Source organism: Loxodonta africana, chromosome 1 (assembly GCF_030014295.1).
Source record: "Loxodonta africana isolate mLoxAfr1 chromosome 1, mLoxAfr1.hap2, whole genome shotgun sequence".
In the NCBI taxonomy this organism is placed as follows: domain Eukaryota; kingdom Metazoa; phylum Chordata; class Mammalia; order Proboscidea; family Elephantidae; genus Loxodonta; species Loxodonta africana.
Window position 1 is genome coordinate 92,271,903 of NC_087342.1, and position 17,192 is coordinate 92,289,094.

Below are 17,192 nucleotides of genomic sequence, written 5' to 3' on the forward strand. Positions count from 1 at the left end.
GAGTATTTACAGTGTTTCTCACCCCACGGTGAAGACTCCTAAATAGGAAATCCCCCAAATTTCACTCCAAAAACAACAAGAGTAGATGTTCTGGGATTAGCAAGAAAATAGTTGGACACTGGGGTGAAGGAGAGAAGAGATTGTACTAGCAAAAAACAGGTTGCGCGCCTAGGGTTCAGCTACCCCGGGCTTGGCCATCGCGCAAGGACAAGAGGAGGAGCCTGTAGGTCTGGGGCGGGGCTCGGGGCCACAAACCCAATCACCGGACTGAATCACCCCGCGGGAAGAACAGAAGGCGGAGCCTGCCGACCTGGAGGTGGGGTTTTGTCAGGTCTGGGGCGGAGCCTTTGGAGGCTGGGCATTGGGGACCAGCCTCCAGGCTGGGGAGCCGAGTCCAAGGGAGCAAGGCTAGGGGCGCTGCACTTAGAGGGGATGAGGGTCTGGAGCGACCGAGGGCCTGGCGTCTGGCGGGGATCCCGTGAAGGGGGGTCCCTGGGGGAGTGGGCTTTGGGAGGGTTCCTGAGGAACTGGATTCGGACTGTGCTCGCAAGGCCAGAGGTTTCATGGAGGCCGAGTTTAGGATGTATCCGCGTCTCGCGGCTCCGGAGGCGGGTGTGCAGTGGGTCCGCAGCTTCACTGCAGAACGCCCTTGGGAGGTCGAGGGGCGCAGGGTGGGGCGGGGCCGGGGGCGTCCCTAAGGATCCCAATAGTTCTCGTGGTGCTGCGCAGCGATGATGATGACTACGGTGAGGATGGTACAGAGCACCATGGCCGCGATGCCCACGGCAAGGGAGATGAAAGAGAAGTTCCGGGCCTCGCGTGAGGCGATCTCTGCCGACACCATGTCTCCGCGGGCCAAGGCCGTACGCACCTGCGGGGGAAGGGTAGGGAAGCGGGTCAGAGGACCGCTGCCCTGCCTCCAGGCCTCAACCACACTCTAAGACGCTCCCGAGAACGCCCAGTACTCCCAGGGAATAAGAAACACCGAGTGAATCCACGCCTATATACCGTCCTCTGCTCCCCCACACCCAAACACACACACCTGCACTGCCTTGAAGATGGCGATGATGCCCGTAGGCCAAAAGCAGCAGATGGTAGTCAGCACTGCGATGGGCATGTAGTCGTGCGGCGGGCGCCTCGGCTCCAGCAGGGCCAGCCCTGGACCCTGGGGCGGTGGGGGAAGCGTGGAGGTCACCCCCGCTCCCCCCGGGGCCCCGCCCGTGTAGGGCTGTGGAAGGAAGATTGAGGGGAGGGGGTGTCACTCCGACCCTCTCCATCCTACTGGCGGCTGGCAGAGCGGTTTTTAAAGCACAATTTTTGCCCAGAGCTCCTCAACGCACAGAAATCCGGCCTAGGTCTCCTTTCATTGCCTCATTAACCTCCATATTCTTTCAGGTCTCCACACACCCTCCCCCAGAGCGTAGACCCACCAGCGATATCCCCGCCTCAGTAGTTTCCCCCAAGCTTCAGCCTTCTGCATTGTCCCAGACTCTCCCCCTTCAACCTTGTTTCCTCCCTCCAGACACACCTTACCTGACCTCTGCAGCTTGGTGCCCAGGTTGCAATTTTTCCGCTTCCTGAAGACTGTTTTATTCAGACCAACTGTGTATCTCCAGGTTGTTCCGCCTCCCAGAACCTGACCCAGGCCCTGATCTCTGACCCCAACAGATCCTAGGCTAGATGCCCCCAATACAGATGCTTCTTAGGGATCTCTACCCTACCTCCAAGCTCTGTTCTCCCTCCTAGGCCGAGACCTCTGACCCCAACTGGCTCCCATGCTCCACCGCCACTCACACTCCCAGGCCTGGCTCTAGTCCCTCCCTGTCATCAGGCTCTGTTCTCTCTAGGCCTTGACCCTGGACACCTCCTGGCCCCCTGGCCCTGTCTCTATCCCACCAGCCCCCAGTGTGTCCCCAATTCCGTTCCATCGTGCCCTCCTCCTCCCAGGCCCCTGTCTGCCCAGCACTCACCGTGCCCACAGGGTAGACTGGCACGTAGGCAGTGCAGGGCTGCAGTTGTAGGGGGTAGCCCGGGGCCACGTAGCCCCCCAGCGGCAGAGTGCCCACCGCCCCCGCGTGCGTGGGCACCACAAAGCCTGGGGCCTGGGTAGTCTGGGTGGGCGGAGGCGGCGGTGGAGCTGCGGCGGCAGGTGGCGGCGGGGGCAGTGAACTCTCGAAGCGAGTCTCCTGCAGGTAAGGGTCGGGTGGCATGCGGGGCAAGGTAGCACAGCCGGGCGGGGGCGCCCCGGCGGCAGGACCGGGCGGGGCGTGGTGCGGAGGCCGCGGCAGTGTGGCGGAAGACGAGGGGCCACGCTGAGCGCTGGCCGCAGAAGAGGCCAGGCCGCCGGCCCCTAAGCGCGGAAGGGTGGCAGTGCCAGACTGGTGGTAGTGGTGGTGGTGGTGATGGTGCGAGGAGGTGGCGGCCTGTGGGGGCGGGGCGGGGGGTTCGGCCGGGGGCTGAGGGGCATTGTACGGGGGCGGGGAGGTGTGAGGGACTGAGTCCGGGAGGCCTGGGGGGCGTGAACCGGGGAGAGGGCATGGAGAGAGAGAAGACAGAGATAAGATAAGGAGGGGCAGGGGGAAACATACCCTCAGAGATGGAGAAAGAAAATGGGAGAGACAGACAGAGAGAGATGTGTCAGGCGCAATTTCTCATTCTTGGGGCAGGAGAGGGGTTATATCTAGGCCATCTGGCCCCCCTTCTTCCTTTCAATCTAGTTTTGAGGTCACAATTCTCTGCTCCTCTCCTTTCTCCTTCAGCAACTTGCACACAGCTCTCACACGCAATCTCCTGTCCTCCTTGCACTCGAAGCTGGCCTCTCTAAACTAGTCCTGCGTGTGCATACGTGTAGACATGCCACGCAGTGTTAACATGTGCTCAGTTCAACAGTTGTGTGAACGCATGTGGGATGGCATGTTCCGCTCTGCTGCTCCTTCGGGGGGGGGGCCGGGGGTGCCCTAGCCTCTCTGGGAATCTCAGGACCTCTTTTAAGGCAGATAAAGAAGAGTCTTCTGGATTTTACTTCCCTGCCAACCCCCATCTGATCATGTCTTCATTTTGCCCCACTGGATGTCTCCATGCGAGCTGGTGAATGCCCATCTGTCACTCCCAAGGATGCTATCCCTGCAGTACCTGGCTGATAGCTAAGCCACTCTTGTGCCTCCCTCACCCCCTCAACCTGCCGCCCTCCCCAGGTTGTTGGCAAAGGGCAGAGGCTGAGACTGGAAGGAGGAAAGGAAGAGAAGGGAAGGGGAGAGAGAGAGGAGGGGGACTGGGGCTGGAGAGAAGGGGAGTGAAAAAGAACCGCCGTCGAGGGTGGGGAGGTGGGGGAAGGGGCTGGGGTCAAAGTTGGGGGGGGGAGTCCGGAAATGGTGGAGGGAGCGGGAGGTGTTTTTGTTTTTGTTTTTACCTGACTTTTCGGATGACATTCCTGCGTTCTCTCTGGGACAGGGTCCCTGCAGCCGGAGTCGGGGTCCCTGACCAGCGCCGGGGTCTCGGTGCGTGTATGGCGCAGCCGGCGAGCAGCGCAGAGATGGAGAGATGGAGACAGCGGCGGGGGGCGGAGGGAGAGCGGGGAGGGGGGGAGCTTAAAGGGACCGAGGCGAGGGAGGGGGAGCGCTGCAGATGTCCCCCAATCCGTCTCTCTAGGCTCTTAGGCCACCTCTCTCCTCCTCTTACACCGGCATTCAAGCCCCCAGTTTGGGCTCCCTTGGAGTTGTCATGGAAACAGGGAGGCCAGACCCAGCAAGGCGGGTGGGACTAAGCGAAGGAAGGAGGGAGAGAGAACTCTCTAGATTCCCCCCCTTCCAAGACCTGCTGTAGTGCTTATACTGTGGGAGGAAGCGAGCAGATGCTCAATGAATTGGATACCTCACTTCCCTCCGAACCTGGCTCACCCATCAAGTGCCTCCTCCTCAGCTTCCCTCAGGGCATCCAGAAACGTCCTAGGCTTTTTTCCCCAAACCCTTGCCCTAGCTTCCCCCTCCTTAACAGAGATAACTGTGTGTAAGAGAGAACTGTGTGCAGAGTTGAGACCTGCGATGGCCTGAAAAGTTCTCAGGGTTATGGCCTTGACCTGCCACTAGGGCCTGGGGTGAATCGGAAGGCACAGTGGAAGGCTCAGCTCTATAGTTTGGTGGTCGCTGGGCCTGCGGGGGAGTGGCTTGGGGCATGCATAGATACCTTCCCTGTCCGAGACTAAAGAGCTGAAGCGTTTTGGAGAGGGAAGGATTGTTCATTTTGGCAGCTTTGGTTTAGGGATGCGCGCTTCCTTCCCTTTTCCCCCTGTGCTTCCCTGGCTGCTTAGAGTCCCCGAGCCTGTCAGTATTCAGATCCATTCCCTAATTCCGCCCCCGCACCTCCCTCCCCACCCTCGCCGAGAGGCAGCATCACCTCTTGAGTAGACCTGGGGCTCAGCCTTATTGCAGTATTTTTATTTGCTTATTACATCTTGGGAGCGCGTGGGTGGTCTACCGAGACTTACAAAAGTTGGGTTTTTTGTGAAAACACAGCCAGAGAATCATTATCATTCCCCCCCTCCTGCACCCCCATTTAGATTAGTACTTCCCAGCCTCCGCCTGAGGGAGCCGCTCTCCAGGTTTACGTCTCCTCCGGGTCAGAGTCCAAGTGGAGACTACCAAGCTAAACCGAGGCCCTGGCATGGGCCAATCCCAGGCCTGAGATTTAAATCACCGCCCCTTACGGGCAGTTCTGGTTCCTTAGATGTTCGCTTGAACCCTTATTCCCTACCCCCACCTCATCCCCAGTCTGCATAACTCCCCGAAAATTGGTTTTATTGGGAGAGACGAGTTTAGACCGAACGAAGACCTTGCGAACACAGAGGGAGGGGCTCAGACAAGTTGCGAAATCGACTCCCCACCCCCACCCCCCCCCCGCCTGCCTCTGACTGGCCGAGAGGTTGAACAGGGGAAATGTAGTGGGCGCATTTAGCATTTAGAGACATTTTCCTTTTCTCACGGGAAACGGCTTTAAAGGCTAAGTAAAAGCCCTAACCCAGGCGCCTAGATGTCGAGTAGAGGAGTCACAGACAGGTGGAGAGGTGAGGGACGCTAGGAGCCCGAAAGTCTGAACTGGGTGCCGCCCACAGGGAGTTCTGAAGGCCAGGACTGTGAGGGTCGCTCGGGTTGAAAGAGTGGTTGAAACCACGCGGGCGTGAGTCAGTACGGCCCCAGAGGCCCTCCGCCCCTCGAGGGTGGGGAATATATGGGGGAGGGAGTAGAGTAGGGCAGGAGAAACTGGGCCAGGCCGCACTTAACTCAAGGAGCCTCGAGGACACTCCGCGTCTCTGTAGACAAGGGCTCTACATGCACTCCAGAATAAAGAGTTGTAAGACGGCGACCAGGGGCGGCCGGGCGGTCTGACAGTCAGGCGGAGGATGGGGGTCCGCCCGGGCTGGCTTCAGCCCTTCAGGCCATCTGGCCACTCAGCCTGCGTACTAAAATGCGGACACCTTTCCCGAGCGCGTTCTCCCCCCTCCCTTCCCCACTTCTCCCCTGCTTCCGCCCGTTGCCTCCTCCCTCCAGAGAAGGAAAACTTCGCGTTCCGCCGCGAAGCTAGACCCCTGGATTGGAAAATAGGGGAGAATCAGGATAGGGACATCGGATCCTTGGGTCGTTGGGTGCAGCGGGGCCTGGGGAGGCTGCCTCTCCATTTCCAGGTTAGGCTTGCGGCTTCTTCTCGGGACTAAATGGATCGCTCCACGTATTCACTCCCCTGCCCCTTAGGCGCAATAGAACGTTCCATTGCCCCTCCGGTCCCGGGCCTGCGTTGCTAGGGACGCTTTCACGGTTGCCAGGGAAAGCTCCGGACGTGACGGCTGTGCGCGACCCCGAGAAGCCGCCCCCCTCCCGTCCGTCATTCCTGTGCGCGCTCCCTCCTTCCACTCTTCCCCTCCCCCTTGGGTGTCAGACTGGGGAGAAGTAAACAGCGGGCAGACATAGGCCCACGGACCCAGGCTAGGTGGGAGTTTGCACTCTCCAGGGGGCCTGGGCTGCTGCTCAGGGGTCTTGCAAAACCCTGAGTCGTGCATGATGCTTTAGGAGGATCCTGGGCCTAAGGACAGATCCCCAGAGCGCCGAGTTGGAGGCGGAGCTTCCGGAGTGCTTTGGTGCGTCTACGTAGTAGGAGGGGTGTGTGTGAGGAGAAGGGAGGGGAGGACCCGAGTAAGTTAAAAGTAGGTTATTCTGTGACAAAGTCCTGGTGGGAACGGGGGTCGCTTGGTTGCCGGGCGTCTGTTCCAAAGGGAGGAGGTATTGTCATTTCCCTCACGGGCCTTCTCATCGTCCACTTCTCAGGCGGGAGCATGCTAGGGCTCCGGTGGCCGCGGCTTCCGCCGGCGGGGGTCCTGTTCCTGTTGCCGCTTCTGCCACTGCTGCTGCTGCCGGGGACCCCGGCGCTCCACCTCGCTACCTACACCTACAAGCCGGTCATCGTGGTGCACGGGCTCTTCGACAGCTCGTACAGCTTCCGCCACCTACTGGAATACATCAACCAGGTCTGGCAAGGGACATCCCAGTGGAGGGCGTTGAAGGCGCGTAAAATGACTGGGGAGGCAGAGGGGGGAACTGAAATCCGCCCCTCCGGTCCTGCTCACTTCCTTGGGGAGCTGATGCTGGAGTGGGGAAAGCTAGAGGACAGGATCTCTGGTTCTAGCAGGGCATAGGCACGTGGACTCAAGCCAGAGGCCAGTGTGGGAGGGTCTTCGTAGTCAGTGGCTGCATTGCCCCCTCTCCACAGACACACCCCGGGACTGTGGTGACAGTGCTTGATCTCTTTGATGGAAGAGAGAGCTTGCGGCCCCTGTGGGAACAGGTGCAGGGGTTCCGAGAGGCTGTGGCCCCCATCATGGCGAAGGCCCCTGAAGGAGTACATCTCATCTGCTACTCACAGGGTAGGAGCTTCCCCCAACTCCTGAACCCTGTCTGAGGCTTGATCCCCATCTGAGGGACACCTCCTAGCGTCCCTTTCTCTGAACCACCCTGCTGCAGACAGGGCCCTGACACCTGAGCCCTTCTTTTCTGACTTGCCTCACACCGGGCTCTTGTCTCTGTGTCCTGAATGGGAAGGAGGCTCCCTGAGCTGCTGCCCACTTTCCCTGTTTCCTGGAGTTCTTGACACACTTTGACTTTAGGGATAACTGAGCAGTGAAGAGCACCCTGGAGTTAGAGAGTCAGGAGGCCCAGAATCTAATTCCAGCTGTGCCACTTACATGCCCTTTGGCATGGTGTGTGCCTGCCTTCTCTGAGCCTCAGTCTCCTTTGTGTAATAGTGTGGTGGGGGGAAGGTGAGGGCTGTTGGCCTGGCTGTCCCTAAGTTCCTGCCCACTGTGGTGTTCTCCCTGCAGGTGGCCTTGTGTGCCGGGCACTGCTCTCTGTCATGGATGATCACAATGTGGACTCTTTCATCTCCCTCTCCTCTCCACAGATGGGACAGTATGGAGGTGAGTGGACACTGTGGGCTCCATAGAGGGTCCCAGGTTTGGGGGACACAGAGGTTTGGAGCACTTGGCACTGCTGTTCTCTTTCCAGACACAGACTATTTGAAGTGGCTGTTCCCCACCTCCATGCGGTCTAACCTTTACCGGATCTGCTATAGCCCCTGGGGCCAGGAATTCTCCATCTGCAACTATTGGCATGGTGAGTGAAGGTGTCGAACTGGGGTCTCCATGGGAGAGGGCACATGGAGGATAGTGCCTGCTGCTCCTACCTCTACCATAACCAATAGCAACAATGACGATGATAACTTATATTTATTGAGCACATACTGTGTGCTGGGCACTGTTCAAAATGTTTTATGTATATATTACCTTATTGTCTCAGAGAGTATAGTCTAGTGCAGGGGTCAGCAAACCTTTTCTGTAAAGGGTCAGATCGTAAATATTTTTGACCTTGCAGGCCAAGCAGTCTCTTTGGCAAGTACTTTGCCATTGTAGTGCAAAAGCAGCCTTAGACAATATGTAAATGAATGCATATGACCATTCCAATAAAACTTTATTTACAAAAACAAGTGGCAGGCTGGATTTGTCCCATGGGTCATAGTTTGCCAACCCCCTAATGTAATGTATAAGACCCTCGATGCCAGGGCCAGACTACTTGGATTTGAATCCTGACCCTGTTGGATGACTTTGGGCAAGTTACTTTACCTCGCTGTGACTCAGTTTTCCTCCTCTGTAAAATAATAGTGTAGAACCTACCTCACAGGGCAGTTATGAGGATTAAATAAATGAATGAGTGCAGTGTACTTTGAACAGTACCTGGCGTATAATAAGCACTAGATGGAAGTGTTTGGTATCATTTTTACTAGTATTATTATTGCTGCTATTACATGACTATGCATCTTGACTATTATGGCAACCTCCTGATTGGTCTTTCAGCCTCCGGTCTTCTTTGACTGTCTTTCTAACTGCTCTTTGTACCCAGACCCTCACCATGATGACTTGTACCTCAACGCCAGCAGCTTCCTGGCCCTGATCAATGGGGAAAGAGACCATCCCAATGCCACTGGTAAGACCACAGACCCCTACCTGAGTCCCCTTTTCTGCTTCTTTGGCCCCCTTGTATCCCCCTCCCCAACCTGGCCTGTCCCCTGCAGCTGACCATCTCTCTTCTTCTCACCCTGTAGCATGGCGGAAGAACTTTCTTCGTGTGGGTCACCTGGTGCTGATTGGAGGCCCTGATGATGGTGTTATTACCCCGTGGCAGTCCAGGTAATAAGGGGCTGTGTGGTCTTAAGACTGGCTGAGGACATTTCCGCATCCACCCCCACCAATCTTTATTTCTAGCTTTGAGCTTTAAATGTTTTTATCCAAATGTCTACTATACATCTCTATTCAAAGACACCTTCCAACTCATGCTTAAAACTGGCTTGCTTCTCCCACTATTCAGTTAATACCCTCCTATCCATCCTGTCGGAATCCCTAGTGGCATAGTGGTTAAGTGCTACGGCTGCTAACCAAAGGGTCGGCAGTTTGAATCTGCCAGGCGCTCCTCGGAAACTCTATGGGGCAGTTCTACTCTGCCCTTTAGTGTCGCTATGAGTTGGAATTGACTTGACAGGACTGGGTTTGGTTTTTGGTTTTTATCCATTCTGTCACCTTATCTATTTTAGTCACTCAACAAACACTTATTGAGCATCACTATGTACTCTCTCTGGGTGGTACAAATGGTTTGCATTTGACTACTAACCTAAAGGTTGGTGGTTCAGACCCACCTGTGGCACTGCAGAATAAAGGCCTAGAGATCTGCTTCCATAAAGATTATAGCCAAGAAAACCCTGTGGTGCATTCTACTTTGTAACAAATGGGGCCACTATGAGTTGGAATCGATGCAATGGCAATGGGTTTAGTTTTGGTTTACTATATACCCAGACACTGTTCTGGGCCCTGGAGATGCACTGGTGAATGAAACAAAAGCTGTTGCTGTCCTGTAGCTTACATTTCTACTGGGGGAGACAGATAGTAAGTGTAACTATGTATGTCAGATGGTGATAAAATAAGGCAGAGCAAGGGAATAAAGGATGATGGGAACCTATTTTAGATAGTGCCAAAGAGGTCCTCCTGGAAGAGGTGCCATCTGAGCAGTGACTAAAGGAAGTGAGGGAGGGAGATGTGCAGCATTCTGGGGAAAGACTGACCCAAGGAGAAGCGTAGCACCTGTAGAGGCCCTGGGGCAGGTATGAGGAACAGCACTAGGAGCAGGGGAGAGTAGGGGGAGAGGAGGTGAGAGAGGTAATAGAAGAGCTGAAGTAAGGACCTTGATTTTTTATTCTGAGAGAGATGGGAAGCCATTGCAGTTTTTTTTTTTTTTTTTTTTTTTTGTAATTGGGCTTTAGATGAAGGTTTAGAAGCAAATTAGTTTCTCTTTGAACAATTTAATGCAGATATTATTTTGTAACACTAGTTAACTCCATGGCACGTCATCACTCTCCCCTTCTCGACCTTGGGTTCTCTGTCACCAGCTTTCCTATCCCCTCCTGCCTTTTTGTCCTTGCCCCTGGGCTGGCATGCCCATTTAGTCTCCTTTTGTTTCATGAGCCTGTCTGATCTTTGGCTGAAGAGTGAACCTCAGGAGTGACTGCAGTACTGAGTTAAAGGGTGTCCAGGGACCATATTCTCAGGGTTTCTTCAGCCTCTGTCAGACCAGTAAGTGTGGCCTTTTATTGTCAGTTAGAATTTTGTTCTACATCTTTCTCTGGCTCTGTCTGGGACCCTGTATTGTGATCCCTGTCAGAGCACTCGGTGGTGGTACATGGGTACCATCTAGTTGTGCTGGACTCAGTCTGGTGGAGGCTGTGGTAGTTGTGGTCCATTAGGCTTTTGGACTAATCCTACCCTGTGTCTTTGGTTTTCTTCATTCTCCCTTGCTCCAGATGGGGTGGGACCATTAGAGTCTCAGATGGCCACTCACAAGCTTTTGAAACCCCAGACGCTGCTCACCAAAGTAGAATGTAGAACATTTTCTTCATAAACTATTTTATGCCAAATCAGCTAGATGTCCCCTGAGACCATGGTCCCCAGCCCTCAGCCCAACAATTCAGTCCCTCAGGGAGTTTGGATGTGTCTATGAAGCTTCCCTGCTGTTGTCTTGGTCAAGTTGTGATGGCTTCCGCAGTATTGTGAACTGTCTTATCCTTCACCTAAGTTATTGTTTCTCTGTTTTCTAGTTAGTGTTTTTCCCTCCCCATCCCTCATAACCATCAAAGGCTGTTTCTTTTTGTGTGTAAATCTTTTTATGAATTTTTATAATAGTGGCCTCATACAGTATTTGCCCTTTTGTGATTGACTTATTTACTCAGCCCTCCAGATTCATCCATGTTTTGAGATGCTTTGCATATTCATCATTATTCTTTATCGTTGGGTAGTATTACATTGTGTGTATGTATCATAGTTTGTTTATTCATTCTTCTGTTGATGGGCACTTATATTGTTTCCATCTTTTTGCTATTACGAATAATGCTGCAGTGACCATGGGTATGCATATGTCTGTTTGTGTGACAGCTCTTATTTTCTCCAGGATATATTCCTAGGAGTGGGATAGCTGGGTCATATGGTATTTCTACTTCTAGCTTTTTAAGGAAGCGCCATATCATTTTCCAAAATGGTTGTACCATTTTGCATTCCCACCGTCAGTGCATAAGAGTTCCAATCTCCCCTCAGCCTCTCCAACATTTGTTATTTTCTGTTTGGTTTGTGCCAGTAATGTTAGGGTGAGATGGTATCTCATTAGAGTTTTGATTTGCATTTCTCTGATGGCTGGTGATCGCAAGCATTTCTTCATGTGTCTGTCAGCCGCCTGAATGTCTTCTTTGGTAAAGTGTTTGTTCATATCTTTTGCCCGTTTTCTGATTGGATTATTTGTCTTTTTGTTGTAGAGCTGTTGGATTTTTCCACAGATTTTAGAGATTAGACCTTTGTCGGATTTGTCATAGCCAAAAAATTTTTCCCAGTCTGTAGGTTCTCTTTTTACTCTTTTGGTGAAGTCTTTTGATGAGCGTAAGTGTTTAATTTTTAGAAGATCCCAGTTATCTAGCTTATTTTCTGATGTTTGTGTATTGTTAATTATAGTCTGTATGCTATTTATGCCATGTATTAGGGCCTCTAGCATTGACCCTATTTTTTTGCCTATGATCTTTATAGTTTTTGGTTTTATATATAAGTCTTTGATCCATTTTGAATTAGTTTTTGTGTATGGTGTGAGGTATGGGTCCTGTTTCATTTTTTTACAGATGGACATCTAGTTTTGCCAGCACCATTTGTTAAAAAGACTACCTTTTCCCCATTTAATGGACTTTGAGCTTTTGTCGAAGATGAGGTGACCGTAGGTGGATAGATTTACACCTGGGTTCTCGATACTGTTCCATTGGTCAATGTGTCTGTCATTGTACCAGTACTAGGCTGTTTTGTCTACTGTAGCTGTATGGTAGGTTCTGAGGTCAGGTAGTGCAAGTCCTCCTACTTTTTCCTTTTTCTTACAGTAGTGCTTTACTTATCCAGGGCCTCTTTCCTTTCCATGTAAAATTAATGATTAGTTTTTCCATCTCGTTAAAGAACACTTTGGCATTTAGATTGGGATTGCATTGCATTTGTCAGTTGCTTTGGGTAGAATTGACATTTTCACAATGTTGAGTCTATCTATCCATGAGCATGGTATGTTTTTCCATTTATGTAGGTCTCGTTTGGTTTCTCTGTGTTTTCTGTTTTCTCTCCCAGTTCTAAAATTCCGATCACTCAAAGATTTTTGCTTTTGATTGTGTCCCACATAATTCTCAGGGTTTCTTGATTTTTCTTTGTTCTTTTTTCTGATTTTTTCTCAAACAGAGTTGTATCCAAGTGTTTGTCTTCAATTTCGCTGATTCTGTCTTCCATCATTTGGAACCTGCTCCTCAGCTCTCTATGACATTGTCCATCTCTGAGATCTTGTTGTTTATCTTTTTGGATTTCTAATTGTTGTTTTTGTATAATTTCTAGTCGTGAATTTATTTTGGCATTGTGTTCCTGTATTACTTTCCTAAATTGTTCCATTTTTTTGTCTGTGTTTCCCATGAATTTGTCTGCCTTTTCCAAAAATTTGTCTATTTTTCTCCTCACTTTTGTCTGCTTTTTGCTTCAACTCTTGGATTGCTCTGAATATTAGAGATTTGAATTCCTGTCAGGTAGTTCTAGTGCTTTTTCTTCTACTGGAAAGTCATTTAGTGTTTTGTTTTGGACATCTACCGAATGCTCCAGTCCTGATTTTTTTTAGTATGTTTTGATATTGTCTGCTGTCTTTGGGACATTCAGTAGTTGTTTTCTTTGATTGTAGATTTGTTTTGTCCTGCTTTTTTTGTTTTATTTGGTTATGTCTGAGCAGGCAGGCTGTGCATTCTTTGTTGTTTGCTCATCTGTAGTCATGATACTTTCCTTTCCTTGTCCAATGGGCAGGGTCAGTCATTCAGCTATGGTGCAGCAGGGCAGGTCCAGCTGAAGGGGAGGGGCTGGGATGGGTTGTTTGTGGCATGTACTAGGGCTGACAGGGCAGGCCAGGAATCAGTGCTGGGCAGGTTCCAGTAGACCGTGCCTGTGCTGCTCGGGGGTGTAATGTTCAGTGCACAGTGCAGGTAGGCAGGAAAGAGGGGGAAGCTTGTGATGTGTGGAGCTAATAGGGGTGTGGGAAGGATGGGAGAGAGGAGGCAAAAACAGGAGCCAAGAACAGAGAAGCAAATGAAGAGAAAAAGAAAAAAGCATGCTAAGGGAGCTTGCCGTTGAAGTGGATAGATTAGAAACCTATACATGGAGAAAAGCAAAAAGAAAAAGGGAAAATGAAAGAAAAAAATAACTAGATGAAAATTTGGAAAAAAAAGAAAAGCCCCCAGGAGTCCCAGAGTCCCACTGGTAGGGCTGCTAATACCGGGGAAGTAGCTCCCAGGCTGCAGCAGTATAGCCCAGCTAGAGGGGGTATAGATGTCACACAGCACTAGGTATTCAGGAGACAGGAAAAGGAGATAAGTGTAGAGAGATGAGAACTGAAAACTGAAGGCAGACCGAAAGGGAAAAAGAGAGAGAAAAGAAAAAGAAATGCCCCCAGGGATCCCATCTACGTGGCCGTGCAGATTGGGGGAGTGGCTCCCAAGCCATTCAGTGCAGCCCAGCTAGAAGGGGCTCCCAAGCTGCAAAAAGAAAAAGAAAACAAACAAACAATACAGAACAAAGCAAAACAAGGAAAAAAAAAAGCCCCAGGGATCCCACCAGCGTGGTGTCACGGGCTGGGGGAGTGGTTCCCCAGTTAAGTGTGGCTTCACAGCCTTTCAAGAAGAGGCAAAGATGGCACACCGAGCCAGGTGTTCCAGAGAAAGGAGGGGGAGGTGTTAGGAGGCACAGAAGAAACCAAAAGAGATGGAAAAACCAACATCAGCTCAGGGGGCTGGCCAGTCTGGGCAGGGCAAATCCAAGCAGGCTGAGGCCAAACCAGTTGCCTCCGGGCTAAGAGACTGTGGCTGGCGGGAAGCAGAGGAGGCCAAAGGGGTGAAGATTAGAAGAGGGGGCTAGGAAAGCGTATACTGCTCGTTACCGGGTGCTCTGTCTCCTGCTGGGAACTTTGTGAAGCTGCTTTCCTGTACTCCTGTCTGCTGATCTCTGATGTGGGTGGGGTGAATCCAAGTGACATGGATGCTGCATTACCCGGGTGGTAGAGCCACCGCAGCCAGCCAGGAAGCTCGGAGGAAGAGCATCAGGGAAAGAATGGGAGGTGGGAAAGCATGTATCACTTGTTACCGGCTGCTCCATCTCCTGCTGGAAGTTCTGCAAAGCTGCGTTCCCGTGCTACCTGTCTGCTGATCCCCCACTGGATTCCAAGACGGCAGATCTGTGCTGTGTTAGCTGTTGGGGCCCTCTGCACGTTATCTCTCCTCGGTCACCGTCCTCTGTCAGTTTCTTATTCCATTTGGTGCTTGGCTGAGTCCTCTACCTCTTCACTTGGCACTTCCTATTCCGCGAATGATGTTTGTCTCTGTTTTACTTAATTTTTTGAGTCTTTGCTGTGTAGGGATGTCGTGGTGCTTCCGTCTATGGCGCCATGTTGGCCAGAAGTCCCTGGAGTATATAGTTTTTCATAGTACTCTGTTATGATCCTTTTTATTTTAGTTGGGTCTGTTGTAATGTCCCCCAGTTCATTTCTTATTAGGGTTATTTGTGTCCTCTCCTATTTTTCTTTTGTCAATTTGGCCAGTGGTTTGCTGGCTTTGTTAATCCTTTCAAAGAACCAACTTTTGATTTTGTTGACTCTATTGTTTTTCTATTGTTTATTTCATTTATTCCTGCTCTGATCTTTATTATTTCCTTTTCTGGTAGCTGTGGGCTTTTTTTGCTTTTCTCTTTTTTTCTTGTATAGCTAATGTTTTGATTTTTTCCCTTCTTTTTTAATGCGTGCATCTATTGCTATAAATTGGCCTCTGAGCACTGCCTTTGCTGTGTCCCAGAGGTTTTGGTATGATGTGTTTTCATTCTCTTTTGATGCTATAAATTTTTTTATTCTATCTTTGATTTCTTCTATTACCCAGTGGTTTTTAAGCAAGGTTTTATTCAGTTTCCATGTATATGATTTTTTTCCCCTTGCCCTTCCTGTTATTAATTTCTACTTTTATGGTGTTGTGATCAGAGAAGATGCTTAGTATTATCTCAATGTTTTGGACTTTGTTGAGGGTTGCTCTGTGGCCCAAGATGTGGTCTATTCTGGAGAACGTTCCATGTGCATTGGAAAAGAATGTGTACTTTGCTGCTGTTGAGTGGAGAGTTCTATAATGTCTGTGAGGTCATTTGGTTGATTGTGACCTTTAGATCTTCTGCATCTTTTCTTGAGTTTCTTTCTAGATCTTCTGTCCTTTACCGACAGTGGTGTCTTGAAGTCTTCTACTATTATTGTGGAATTGTCAATTTCTCTTTTCAGTGTTGTTAGAGTTTGTTTTATGTATTTTGGGGCCCTGTCATTGGGTATATAGGTATTTCTTATAGTTACGTCCTCATGGTGGATTTTCCCTTTAATCACATAATGTCCTTCCTTGTCTTTTTTTATGGTGGATTTTCTTTTACAGTTTATTTTATCAGAGGTTAGTATTGCCACACCTGCTCTCTTTTGGCTGTTGTTTGCTTGATGTATTTTTCTAGCTTTTGATTTTTAATATATTTATGTCTTCGTTTCTAAGGTGTATCTCTTGTGGATAGCATATTGATGGGTCCTTTTTTTTTTTTTTTAAATGCATTCATTTAAGCCATTTACATTCAGTGTGATTATTGATAGGTGTGAGTTTATTGCTGTCATTTTGTAGTGCTTTTTTTGGTGGTGATGACGTTTTCCTTGTTCCTTTTACTCTCCTGTGCTGAATTCCTTTTGTTTTTGGATATTTTTTGCTTGTTTCTTTTGTTTTTGTAGATTTTTGTGTTTACCGAAACTTTATATTTTTCTTCTTTATGAGTAAGCTTATTAACTTTCTTTGTGGTTACCTTGAAATTTACCCTTATCTTCCTAAGTTTAAACCAGTCTTTCATTAGTTGATATCGCCTTGACTTTGTTTCCATTTGGAAGCTCTATACCTACACTGTTTATTCCTCTTTTGTTCTGACATTGGTGTCATTTACAGATTGACCACTCTTGTTCCCTGTTGTAAAACTTTAGTTTTGTTTTATCCTTGAGAGTTCATTACCCAGGTTAGTTCCTGGCTGGTGCTGTCTTGTGTCCTAGATTCAGGTTGTTGTCTGATGTTTTTACTTCTCTAACTGAAGAACTCTCTTTAGTAATTCTCATAAATTTAGTTTGGTTTTTACATATTCCTTTAATTTCTGCTTATCTGGAAATGTCCTAATTCCGCCATCATATTTGAGTGTGAGTTTGCAGGATATATTATTCTTGGGTGGCAATTTTTTTCTTTCAAGATTTTATATACGTCATCCCCATTGCCTTCTTGCCTGTATAGTTTCTGCTGAGTAATCAGAGCTTAGTCTTATTGTTTCCCTTTTGTGTGTGACTTTTCGGTTTTCTTGAGCTGCTTTCAGGATTCTTTGTCTTTGGTTTTAGTGTGTGTGATTATGATATGTCTTGGTGATTTTCTTTTAGGGTCCATTCTATATGGGAATCTTTGAGCTTCTTGGATGATCAGCTTTTGAACTTTCATGACATTAGGGAAGTTTTCTCTCAGCAAATCTTCAGTGATTCTCTGTGTTTTCCAGTTTCTCCCCCTGTTCTGGAACTATAATCACATGCAGATTTTTGCTCTTGATTGTATCCTACATCGTCCTTTGGTTTTGTTCATTTTTCTTCATTCTTTTCTCTGATTTTTCCTCAAACAATGGGGTATTCAAAGATTTGTCTTCAGTTTTGCTGATTCTGTCTTTCATTGTTTCTAATTTGCACCTAAAACCTTCTATTGCACTTTCCATTTCTGAAATCTTGTTGTTTATCTTTTGGATTTCTAGTTACTTTTTTTTTGTAGGATTTCTAGTTGTTCGTTTATTTTGATATTTTGTTCCTGTATTATTTTTATGAATTCTTCCATTGCTTTATGTTTTCCCTGATTTTGTCTATATTTTCCATGATTTTGTCGATTTTTTTTCTTATTTTTGTCTGCGTTTTCCTTCATCTCTTGGAGAGGCCTGGATATTAGTGTTTTGAATTCCTTAATGGGTAGTTCGAATGCCTTTTTTTCTA

General features: G+C 49.3%; 2 protein-coding genes across 10 annotated transcripts in view; one reads left to right on the plus strand and one right to left on the minus strand.

Moving 5' to 3' along the window:
* Window positions 1-215: 215 nt before the first annotated feature.
* Window positions 216-3,428, minus strand: PRRT1 (proline rich transmembrane protein 1). The gene is made up of 4 exons (XM_064284107.1): window positions 3,410-3,428; window positions 1,971-2,509; window positions 1,043-1,228; window positions 216-871 (listed from the first exon to the last, which is right to left on the minus strand). The coding sequence occupies exons 1-4, from the start codon at window positions 3,426-3,428 to the stop codon at window positions 695-697; spliced, it is 921 nt and encodes a 306-aa protein (XP_064140177.1). The 3' UTR covers window positions 216-694.
* A 1,625-nt stretch (window positions 3,429-5,053) lies between these two features.
* The window catches only part of LOC100666318 (lysosomal thioesterase PPT2), a 29,395-nt gene continuing 17,256 nt past the window's right edge, over window positions 5,054-17,192 (plus strand). Inside the window, exons 1-8 of one of the 9 annotated variants that reach the window (XM_064284039.1) lie at window positions 5,055-5,677; window positions 6,060-6,127; window positions 6,315-6,514; window positions 6,757-6,910; window positions 7,364-7,459; window positions 7,548-7,655; window positions 8,439-8,522; window positions 8,641-8,725. In XM_064284039.1, coding sequence (XP_064140109.1) covers window positions 6,323-6,514; window positions 6,757-6,910; window positions 7,364-7,459; window positions 7,548-7,655; window positions 8,439-8,522; window positions 8,641-8,725 — 719 coding nt within the window. In that variant the 5' untranslated portion in view covers window positions 5,055-5,677; window positions 6,060-6,127; window positions 6,315-6,322. The other 8 variants (XM_064284076.1, XM_064284048.1, XM_064284035.1 and 5 more) reach the window with 8 other exon arrangements.

What these genes read in the sequence shown, in the direction of transcription:
- PRRT1 (XM_064284107.1), bottom strand. An exon ending in CAGTCTACCCTGTGGGCACG is followed by an intron (nt 1,229 to 1,970) that starts GTGAGTGCTGGG and finishes TTCCTTCCACAG; the next exon opens with CCCTACACGGGCGGGGCCCC. An exon ending in CCATCTTCAAGGCAGTGCAG is followed by an intron (nt 872 to 1,042) that starts GTGTGTGTGTTT and finishes CTTCCCCCGCAG; the next exon opens with GTGCGTACGGCCTTGGCCCG.